This window comes from Dromiciops gliroides, chromosome 2 (genome assembly GCF_019393635.1).
Source record: "Dromiciops gliroides isolate mDroGli1 chromosome 2, mDroGli1.pri, whole genome shotgun sequence".
NCBI classification, from domain to species: Eukaryota; Metazoa; Chordata; class Mammalia; order Microbiotheria; family Microbiotheriidae; genus Dromiciops; species Dromiciops gliroides.
This window is the reverse complement of record NC_057862.1, coordinates 29902961-29915205: the sequence shown is the minus strand read 5'-3', so window position 1 is coordinate 29915205 and position 12245 is coordinate 29902961. Positions and strand designations below refer to the sequence as shown.

The following is a 12245-nucleotide window of genomic DNA, read 5'->3' as shown; positions in this document are numbered from 1 at the left end:
ATCTCTATGCATTAATTTCTTTTCTTTGAGATCAAATCCCAGAAAGAGTCCCAGAAAGGAATCTCATTTGATTTGCCAAATTTCCAGTGTGTTTCAAAAACTTCAAAAAAAGATATTTAAAAAATATCTCTGATTAATGGAAAAATAAATAGGTTCTTCTCTCTATGTTTTCTCTGCATGAGAAAAATCCCAATTTGGAGAGGAAGAAAATTTTGAGGGCAACCCAGAAATGGATCAAAGAAATTAGGATAGGGAGGGGGGTGATGTGAAGATTAAAAATTTGGCCTTAAAATACCAAATAGCAAGTAATTTATGCAAAATATGCTTTGAAAATTGAGAATGTTAAATGAATGATACAAGTCATTCATTCTATATTGACATTTTCTTCCACTCGAAATCGTGAATTTTCATCTCATTGTTCTATATTCTACATCATTTTTCAGACCTGCAGTGCCTGAAGTCTTTTTACAAACATTTGCCCTATGATTTTCTAGTTCATTTTCCTTGAAACCATTCTGAAGCTATGGTGTGATAAACAACCAGAAAACATGAGTCTTTTGAATATGTAATTTTCTCTTTGGAAGAAGACAGAATTTTAAAAAGTTTTGGATGTAGTTCTCACCTAATTTGTAGAAATATTAAGTGTTTCCCATTGTTTTTCCTCCCAGCTAGATTGCCTTATTTTTAGTTTCCATTTCATGAATATAAAATAACCTTACTTAAAAATAATTTTTCCTCCTAGTTTAGAATTAATAGAAACTTGCAGTATTAGAAAAATGGAGGGTGCAGTAATTGCTATCATATGTCTTTAAGATGTCAATACTAAGCAATAACCTGTGGGAAGCAAATAATAGAAATGAGTCAATTTCACTGTCCTGAGTACCCAATTCCTTCAATGCTTCAAAGTCAGGTTTTTCCCAACCTGATCTGCATTAACCTTCAAGCTCAATTGTACACCCACTCTTCATCCTCTCTCACAGTTGTGGGTCAAATTATTTTCAGTTATTTTTGCAGATAAATTAGAGGTGACCTCTTGCAAAAGACATTAACTCCAACCATTTAGAAAATGTCAGGGGATGGTTAAACTCAAATTTCAGTAAAAATATCTTTCCCCTTGTACAGATATGTTGAAATGAACATTGGATATCAAAATCTCTTCGCCAGAGAGAGAATTGTACAAAACCCCCAAACCCTTCACTTCCATTACTGCTGCCAAAAAAGGAAAGAAAAGAAGGAAGGAAGGAAAAGAGAGAACAAAAGGAAGCAAGGAAGGAAGAGAAAGAAAGAGAAATGAAGGAAGGAAGAGAAAGAAGGAAAGAAAGGAAAACAATAGTATTTTTCCTTTAAGTTTCCAAATGTAATCTAATCATTTCCAAATTAAACACCAGTGACTAGCTATTTGCTTATTTGTTTAAGGGTAAAATTCCTTATGGAGAGGCAGCAAAGGATGGGGCAAAGAGGAAGATGATCTGAGTTCACATCTTTCCTTGGGCATGTACTAACTTTGTCATCATCCTTCTCTGTTCACTTCCTCTCTTGGTTTCCCAGGCAACTCAGTTTATACAGGGGTAGCTGATCTACATGGGCGGGGGGGGGGGGGGGGGGGGGGGTTTCCACACTGCGGTTTGCCGAAATTGGTGAAATTATACCTCCCCCTGCAAAAAAAAAATCTCCTTGGATTAATTAGAAAACGAATATCAACAATGATTACTTACTATCCTCCTATATAGGGTAGGAAAATAAAATAATACTGAGCATTTATAGAACACTTTAAAGTTTGCAAAGCACTTTCTATATATTAACTCATTTGACATATATAAATATATATATATATATATACACACATACATATATATGACACACATATATGGACATATATATGTATAAACACACATATATCTATATATTTATTATTATTTACTATTAGCAAATATTTCTCTTGCTTTTTAGCTTTAAAGTGTATGAATGTATCTGTCGTTCCTTTTATGGCTTTTGTCTCTATTGATGACCTGCCAATACGTTTGCCGACCCTTCAATACCAGCCCTATGTTACTCAAAAGAATAAAATAATGAGTCATTCATTCAGAAATGTGTTGTTAAAATATCCCTCTTTATCGTTAACATTTTGCTGCTTAGAAACTAGGCTGTGATTCAAGGCAACAGGAAGTCTGAGAAGAACCATTAAAAAAAAAAACCCAACACTCCTCTGATTTTCATTTGTAAGGAAAAAAAAAAATTGTCTTCATCTTTGAAGAACCAACCTCTCACAAATCTGAGCAATTAAACATTTTACCCCTTTTGGTTAATGTATTATTTCTGGAGCGAGTAGATAAAATTCTATGTGGTAAGCCTGGTAAAAATAATGTAGGATCTGTCTGCCCATCACTATTCCCAGAGTGGAGTTTTCTGGGCGTCCCAAAGCAGTAACAAAGCCAGTCCCTACAAAATGGAGTAACTCAGAAGAACACAGGAAAGACTCATTGTTAATTTAAAATTTTAGAAACAGAAATTTGTAAAGCAAAATGTAATTAAATCATGGTACTGTACATACCAATTGCTCTTAATAATTGAAACTTTACAATATGAAAAATACATTAGCTCTGTACAGTTTTTTTTCTTTTTTCTTTCTTCTTTTTTTTTTTTTTAACAGGTAGGTAGGATGAGTTCTGAAAAAAAGATTCTTTTTTTTTTCCCCAGGGTCATACTCTGTTTAAGTCAAAAAAATACTGCACAACTTAGCTAATTACAAAGTGTCAACTTGAAACAATTCACGTCTTAATCAATTTCGGGTCTCGCTCTTGGTTCTTGTTTTTTGTTTCTGTTTTGCTTATTGGAACAGGGGCTTTTGGAATCCATCAAGAACAACCAAATCCTCCTCTTTTTTGTCCTTCGGGTAACATAGAGTTTGGTGATGTCCCTCCGCTCCCAAAGAGTGTAATTAAGCCAGCTGTTGAGTGTGTTCACTGATTCGGGCAGCTGTGGTGATTGTGCTCAGATCCAGGTCAGTGTCCAGGTGGGTTTCCATTGTTTCTTCCTGGGCATTCGTTTCAAAGGGCTTATGAGAGAGAAGATCGTGATGCACCCCACAGTAACTGATTGTTGGCTGGTCATATGCGAGAAAGGTTGACACATTCATTGATAAAGGTATCTGGGGAAAAATGAAAATGAAGAATAGTCAGTTATGGAAAGAATGACAACTTCAGGATCTGAGGTTGGTATCCATGGAAACCCTAGCTTGAATGAGAACTACTCTGGACATGGACTGCTCAAGGCTTCCCCCATGGAGTGTTAGTAGAGTACCAAATGCTGGACGAGCATCAGCCTCATCTTCTAGGGCCTGATGAGCTAGTGATCACATTTCTAGAGTGTGGGAAGAAAGAGCCCAGAGGCTGAGTTTCTAGCCTCTGGGAAAGTAGAAAATAGCAGCCCAGTTTACCAAGTGGTACAGAAAATAATAAGCCTATGACTGGAAGAATGAGAGGAAATGCTTCCAGTGTTTGGAAGGAGAATGGATATTCAGATTCAAAAATAATAATTAGTTTGGATTGAGTTGTGTTATAGATCAGCAAGTATCGACAGGCCAGTGACTGATTTGGCTTTCTCTAACCTCTAAGCTGAATACTGTAGTGGACTTATAATTGTATTTTTTGCATTACTTACATTTCTTTAGTATTCAGGATATATTCCCTCCAAGGTAATGAATTACAACCCATCCATGTCTACACAATCTTTTTGTTTTTTTTTAACTTTTGTGCATATTTTTTCTTTTGTTTTTTGTTCATGCAAATTCTTCAGAGGGGATTCACCCACTGTGCTGGGAGTCTTTCTGTCATTCTCTTGACACCCCATGCATGCCAATGGAGCATGGGAGATATTCATCCAATGCCCAAAAGATAGTGCTTAAAATCATATTTATTTTAATTTTACTTTGCCCTCTTGTCTTGCTAATAAAAGTAGAGTTCAGAGACAACTGAAGGTATGGATTGGAGAGGGGAGAGGGGGAAGAGGGGTATGTCTAAAGGGGATCCTCTTCATCTTATTAGGAGGGCATCAGTCCTTCATAGAAAGTTCTTATAAGGATTATAAAAGATTTTGTGTGTATGTGTGTGTGTGTGTGTGTGTGTGTTGTGTAAAGCTCTTATTGACTCGCATGTCATTTTTAGTATAGAGAAATGTCTAAGGATATTGTGAAGAGAAGGGAAGAATAACCATTATGAGAAAAGAAAGAGCACGTATCAAGAACTAAAAACAGCCTACAGAATTGAGTCAGATAACATGATTCTTTGTAGGAAACTTGACCTAATGAGTCATGGCAGGTCTATGATCCAAAGGCACAACTAGGGCAGGGCAACTGTTGCAATGCCCCAGGGCACTGCAATTTAGAAAAAAGTTTATAGCATTTAAGTAGTATAGAAACTATTGTGTTTAGTCCCTGGTTAGCAAGAATAATGAGTTAAAATAGGAATCCATATGAGCTTTCTCCCCACCCTCCTAACCAGCCTCTTGGTATCCTTTCACCTTTTATTTCAGGAAGCTTTTCATGTTTTTTTGTCCTGTATGTCAAAATCCCTATTTACAGCTCAAGCAAAACCTCATCCCTTCATTCCCCAGCCTCTATTTTCCCACCATTCTATTTAATATTATAGCTATTAGATTGAGTTTCAGGAGCTGTTTGACTTTACCTTTGTATATCAAGTACCCAACACAATGTGTGGCTGCTTAGTAATATGCTTGGTTGATCAATTGCTTCTCTCCATGGGAACTTGATGGAATGAAGGCTATTCATTCATTACTGGTGATTTAGATACCATGCAAACTCCTTAGAATCTGCCCTTTTCTATAGATGGGATATCAATGCATCATTAACCTAGTTTTCCTACTAATTCCTTACCTTACTTGCCTTGCCCTTCCTTTTCTCATTCTTTCACCTTCCCTATCAGCTCCCATCCTCAGGATTTATTTCCTATTAACTAGAAATTTAGTTGTGAGCAATGATTTCTTTGTTTCCTTTCCCCCAAATTATTTCCTGCTTCTTAGATGATTCTAAAGTTATGACACATTGATTATGACTGTAAATTTCAGTCCTTACCAGGGAGAAAGATAATCCAATGCATCAAGTTGAGCTGTCAGGAGCATCTAGTCTTGAATTGAACCAATTTTTGTTTATTCTAGACATGAAGATAGCTGAGGCATGACTTTTTAACAGTTAAACCTCTTGAAATATAATCAAGAGAATGTTCCAGTAAACCCTTTTCTTGCTAAGGTATTTGTTGTGTATTGATTAAAACATGGACGTTGTCATTGTTGTAGATGGATTAGGGTGGATGGGGAGGGGGGAGTGTATCATTACACAAATGGATTGTAGGAAATAGAGAAAGTTAGATATAGAAACATCCAGAAACTAGATCGATTATTGATGTTCATGATCCTCTGAGTTATCATAAGGTAAATAGACCTCTAGAGTGACTCCTAGGTCATGTATTTTTTTGGCGGGGTGGGTTAAGTGACTTGCCCAGGGTCACACAGCTAGTAAGTGTCAAGTATCTGAGACTGAATTTGAACTCAGGTACTCCTGATTCCAGGGCTGGTGCTCTATCCACTGTGCCATCTACCTGCACCTTTACATGGCTTTTGAAACATATTTTATGTTTGTTTTCAAACATTCTACTCTGTCGATACTAAGTATTTACTGATTTAGTGTATGTTGTTTATTTTTTCCTCTCTAAAGTTTTGTAAAATGTCAGGAGCGTGAATTAAGAGTTGAAAGGGACCTTAGAGGTGATTTAGTATATTCCTCTAATTTTATAGTTAAAGAAACTGAGGCCTAGACACGGGAAAGTTTCTCGTTCTATGACTTATGGCTAGTAAATAGCAGTCAAGTAAGTGCATTAACACTGCATCCTTTGACAGGAAACCCAGTATGCTTGAGGAATGAGATGGACGAGGCGCTTTTCAGATATTGAGTTGGTACAACCCTAATTTATTCTATATCAAGTTTAAGACTTCCAGTAATGGGGGCAGCTAGGTGGCGCAGTGGATAGAGCACCGGCCCTGGAGTCAGGAGGACCTGAGTTCAAATCTGACCTCAGACATTTAACACTTACTAGCTGTGTGACCCTAGGCAAGTCACTTGAAGAGATTGAAGACAACAACCCGGGCTATTTCTCCTAAATACTGAGAGAATGCAGTGAAGTGGGAATCTTTAACCTGGGATTCCAATATTGTTCCTAAAGTCTCCTAGGTAAACAATGTTACATTGAATAAGTGTGAGTTGTTATGGGGGTATATGTCAGTAGCTTAATTTTCTATCACTTGAATGAAAACTCAAACTTTCTATACAAATTCCATATCATGGAATACGTCTCAAATATGGCTTTTTTATCTTGGATTTTTTTTTTATCTTCTGCATCAACAACAACAACATGTCACGTCCTTTCTACATGGAGGGAACTATTGCTGCACCATTCCTGGGGCTTTGTTCACTTCCCAGAAGCAAAGGGAATGCTCAGGAAGGAGCACCGTCCATCCCAGTCACAAAAGCCAGAAGCACTTAGTGTGTTAAGTGATCACTTTCTGTTGTGACCCAATCTGAGCATCATCCATTACTTAGGGGGAAATCAGCATGAAATGGCAAATGTTCCTGAGTGTGGGAGAACCAAATTTATGCTACTCTAATGGTGTTGGTTTTCCATAATACTAGTATTCACTGACATATATCTAATACTATTAGATTTCAGATAAATGATTGGAACTAATAAGATAAATTCTAGCACATATACACACAGAAACAGAGAAAAAGAGCTTCAGAGTTTGAACCTGTGGATCTACAAATGAAGAAATTCCTTCCACTTATATAGATCTGCTAAAACTTATAGGTTTAAAGAGTTGTCTGGGAGGACTGAGAGGTTGAGTGACAAGCCCAGAGTCACAGAGCTGGGAGGTTGTTAAGCACCTATGTGTTGTAGTGGGTAGAGTGGTGGACTCAGGGTCAGGAAGACTTTGAACTGAGCCTCATCTACTTAGCTGTATGACCCTGGGCTTCACTTTTCTCAGCTTTTAGTTTCCTTAGCTGAAAAATAGGGATAATAATAACACATGTTTTTGAGGCTTGTTGTGAGGATCGAAGGAGATGATCTATGTAATTGCATTGCAAACTTTAAAGAGCTATCTCAATGGTAGTTTATTATTACTGTCACGATCATCAGTTTTTATATGTCAGAGCCAGAATCTGAACACAGGACTTGGTTTTACCTGACTTTGGACATTTCGTATAGAGTGAGCTTCTGGAGGGGGATATGGTCCCAGTATGGGAACACTGTCCAACATAAATTGCAACACTTCCAAATCTGGGTATTTTAATCCCAAGGAGTTGCCTGAGGCATTAGAGTGACTTACTCAGTAGTCACATAGTAATTTTCAGAGGTGTTATTTGAATTTAGGACTTCCTGATATTAACTCATCAAGAATTTATGAGTGGATAAAGCACTGGCCCTGGATTCAGGAGGACCTGAGTTCAAATCCAGTATCAGACACTTGACTAGCTGTATGACTCTGGGCAATTCACTTAACCCTCACTGCCCTGAAAAAAAATATGAAGGACATACCATGGACAAGAAAATGTGTTAAGTACTAAGGACACAGAAACACATATATACAAAGAAGGGAACAATTCATGCTGCCAAGGAACTGACATTCTTCGTGGGTGGCATTGGGAGAGAGCAAGTACACAAGTTAGTAGAAATATTTCTATTTCTATTGTCACTAACACCTTAGGGTGGAGGGAGGAAGACTGGGGAAGGCCCCAAGGACTTAACACTTGAGCAGAGCATTTGTAGGAAGCCAGATCTTAGAACTGGTAGACATGAAGGGCATAACCCCCAATCAGACCACAGCTTTTGGGGACAACTTGTGCAGAAGCTTGTCTGGAGGATGTGGGATTTTGTGTATGGGGAAGAGCAAGGAGATCAATCCTGTATCAATTCTGCCACTATCTTCTCCGTGTAGAAATATCATAAAAAATAGGCAGGTGGCCCAGTAGGAAGAGTCCTGGACAGCAAGACTCAAGTTCAAATCCTGTTCTCAGATACTTACTAGTTGTGTGACCCTAAGCAAGTATTATATGCTACAATAGCCTAATTTATAAAACAGAGATGATAATAGCATCTACCCTCTGAGTTTATTGTCAGTATCTCATATAGAGCATTTTGCAAACCTTAAAGAACTGTTAACCTTAGCTATTTTTATTTGCATATGTGTGTACATACAGGCATATAAACACACACATATACACACATCTGTCTCTGTCTATCTATCCATCTATCTACACACATACATACATACATAGACCTAAATATGCTAAGTGGCACAGTGGGTAGAATGCTGGACTTAGAGTTAAAAACACTCCTATTTCTGAGTTCCAGTACAGCCTCAGACATTTCCTAGCTGTGTGACCCTGGGCAAGTCACTTAACCTGATTACCTCAGTTTCCTCATCAGCATATTGGAGCTGGAGAAGGAAATGGCAAACCATTCCAGTATCTCTACCAAGAAAACCCCAAATGGGGTCATGAAGAGTAGGACATGACTGAAATACCTGAACAACAATACCTAAACCATACACATACACATGCATGTTATTTATTTTTAGTGGTCCAGTAAGCAAGTGTTCCATAAATCAGACCTTTTGCCAGAGAACAACTGTTTAAAGGAAATCTGTCCTCTTTTGAGGATCAGACATGACTTTCCAAAGCGAAAATCATACTATAAAAAGTCTGCATTGTTTTTCACTACAGAAATGCAAAACCTCCAGGCCATGTATACTTACTAAATAAATTTTATTTACATAAAGAGGCTTTAAAAATAACAGTCATCTAAAATACTCTTGTTGGTTTTCTTTCGGTAGCTTGCCTACTGTGTTCTTTAGAAACATAATCCAGGAAAAGAAACTTTTTTTTTTCAGGTAATAAATGGATTGTCTGCTATTATCTGCTATTGTAAAAGGTGATAACTTCAGGTCCTTTCCTCTCCCCCTCCCATCATCCACTTCCTCTAAATGAATAGAATCCAAACTGTTGCTCTGAGTTCAAAGTCATTTGAGATCAAGATTTCCTTAATTTCTGAATACGGCTTCCTTTGTTGTGTGGCACTATTCATGCATGGGCCTTTATTACATTGTTTTTACCCATTGCCTAAAGAGCTTTTCATCTCAGATTATTTTTACTCATTAACATATTAAACCAAGAAAAGCAGGTGTTGCTTTCATCATAACAGTTATACGGTGTTTACAATTTTCTCTAATTTAGTACAAATTGGATACGCGTGCCATGCTGGAACACATTTGGAGTTGGGTGGGGGTCCCTGTTCTGGGAATATTTTTGAATGAGATTTCTTGGTCTGTGCCTCAATAGTCCTGCTAAGAACTTAGGGCCTCCCCCTCAGTTTTATAGATCAGAGCCTTCTACTGACATTTAATATGCCTTCAACAAACACTGTGAAAGACCTACTATATGCCAGGCCGCACATCATGGTGTACAGAGAGTAGGCCTCAAGGTGAAGCCGACTCACTCTGACATACAGGGCTGTTTGATTCTAGTTAAGTCAACCTCTCAGGAGGTCCAGGCAGCTCTCGAAGTCTCTAAGTTTTAGAAAATGGTGGCTCAAGGCATCCTAGATTGATAAAGCTGGGAAGGTGTCTCAGAGGCCACTTGGTCCAACCTTCTCATTTTACAGATGAAGAAACTGAGGCCCAACGGGATGATATGACTTGCCCTGAGTCACACAGGCAATAAACATCAGAGTCAAGCTTTCAACCCAGGTGCTTTGTGAAGAGGGGACTGGTTGGGATAGGGTGGTTCCACAAAGCCTCTGGGGAAACAGAGAAGATAATTTTAAGCTGTGACACTGAGAAGGGAAGACAAGCATCCTTGGCTGTCCTGACAGTGCTAAGCACAAGGCTTAGTGCATAGTAGGCTCTGCCTGGCTATTCTGGATGAAGTTAGAGGCCCTCTGCACTCTTTGCAGGGCAGGATAGAGCTTAAATCCTTAGTTCCTCTCTCTCTTGTTGTGTCCCTCAGTCACATTAATAAAATATATTAAAATTTTTTAAAGGAGATGATTTTTTGAAAGAGAATCCTTGTAATGATTACATCCCTATGTAGTGCAGAGAAGGCAGGGCAGGAGCTTAGGAAAAAGCCCAGTGCAGGGAAAATCCTATAGGGTTTGGACTCCACGCCTATGAGTTTGAATCCTAGTTCTGCCATTCAATGGCTGTTACACTGGGCAAATCCTCTCTAGGCCTTGGATTATTCATGAATGAATTGGGCTGAACCTCCACGTTCCCTTTTAGCCCTAAATCTATGAACCTGAATGCAGCAAGTTCCTTGGTCTTTTTTTCCCTTTTTTTTCCAGGGCAATGAGGGTTAAGTGACTTGCCCAGGGTCACACAGCTAGTAAGTGTCAAGTGTCTGAAGCCGAATTTGAACTCAGGTCCTCTTGAATCCAGGGCCGGCACTTTATCCACTGTGCCACCTTGCTGTCCCCCCTTGGTCTTTCTAATCTTCAGTTTCCATGCTTGTGAAATAGGTATAATACTGCTTTTTGTTACATCTCACAGGATTATGGTCACATGGACTTTCAAGCAGTCTAGGATTGTGAACTGTTATTATGAGCACTTTTACCAAAAGAGGATGATTCTATACCGTGCCTTTCCTGATGCCCCAGTTACTAGTAGGGCCACTAGGCGATGTAGGAGATAGAGCACCGGGCCTGGAGTCAAGAGGTCCTGAGTTCCAATCTAGCCTTAGACACTTACTAGCTGTGTGATCAGGGCAAGTCACTTAACGCTGTTTGCCTTGGTCTCGTCATCTGTATAACTCAACAACAACAACAACTACTGATTCTCTGTCCTTTGTAGCACTCTGCGTATACTTTCTATACACTTCCTTTTGTCAGTATTTTCAGCTGGAGTTTGGACAGATATAAATATTGGGTTGATGCAGTACCGTGTACCCAACTTTTCTACATGGATGGGGGGTGGGGAAGGGGAGACAATTCCAGGAGTGATATAAACAAACCCAGAGTTAGAAAATGAGAGTGTATCAGTGGGAGCCAGTGGTAGGAGTGTCCACATATGGTCCAAGGAAGAGGGAACAGAAATGGGGACAAGGAGAGCAGAGACAAAGGTGGGTAACATGCTCAGTCATTATCTACTTAAATGTCAGCTCTGCTATCATTGGCTCTGGAATCAGAGAATCTAAATTCAGTCCTAGCTTTGATGCTTTCTACCTGAATGAACTTGGGCAATAACCACTTCCTGTTGTCTCATTTTCTTATCCACAAAAGCGAGGTCCCTTCCCATTCTTGAATGATGATCCTGGTCCCTCTTATAGTGTCATACGTTGTATGTAGTTTGGGTTACCTAGTGGAATATGTGTAGGAGGTGGTGTGAAGGTCTTATAATAGCCAGAACTCTGCTTTACAAATATCTCCTTTGATCGTCACAACAACCTTGGGAGGTAGGTGATCATATCCTCTCCATTTTATAGATGAGGAAACTGAGACAAAAAGGGGCAAGGGAACCTGCCCAGAGTTACCCAGCTAGTTCCTAAGGCAGTATTTGAATTTCAATCTTCCTAACTCCATGAGCTGCTTTCTATCCCCTAATGCCACCTAGATTCCATATTCACTGTCCTGATTTCTTCAGTTCTTGTACCCATTTGTGCCCGATTCCTTGGACCCCATATAGGTGCTATTGATACAGACCTACACACACACACACGCATATACATACATATATATACACACATACATATATATACACATATATATACATATACACACATACATATATACATATACACACATACATATATACATATACACACACACACACACACACACACACATATATATATATACACACCCTTATTCTTTGGCTCTGGGACTGTTCTCATCACTCCTAGAGGTTCTCTCCCTCCCCCAACCCCCACAATGTGGAACATCTGCGCATTTAGTACTCTGACACTGAGATATTGCCATCTGTCAAATCCTTGCCATTATCCTCTGCAAGGGGCTGTATCCATCCATAGGCCAAGAGGCAGCTGGTAGTACAGTGGATAGAATGCTGGGATTGGAGTCAGGAGGACCTGAGTTCAAATCTGAATTTAGACACATACTAGCTGTGTGACCCTGGGTAAGTCAATTAACCTCTGACTCACTTCCTTCAACTAAAATGAGGATCATAATACT

General features: G+C 38.9%; 2 protein-coding genes across 3 annotated transcripts in view; one reads left to right on the top strand and one right to left on the bottom strand.

Moving 5' to 3' along the window:
- Positions 1-12245, top strand: part of CTNNA3 (catenin alpha 3) — a 2043451-nt gene that overhangs the window by 579657 nt on the left and 1451549 nt on the right. The window lies entirely within an intron of this gene.
- LRRTM3 (leucine rich repeat transmembrane neuronal 3) overlaps positions 1942-12245 on the bottom strand; it is a 250532-nt gene continuing 240228 nt past the window's right edge. The window contains exon 3 of the mRNA XM_043982625.1: positions 1942-3148. Within this exon, the coding sequence (XP_043838560.1) occupies positions 2939-3148 (210 nt within the window). The 3' untranslated portion in view covers positions 1942-2938. The remainder of the gene's footprint in view (positions 3149-12245) is intronic.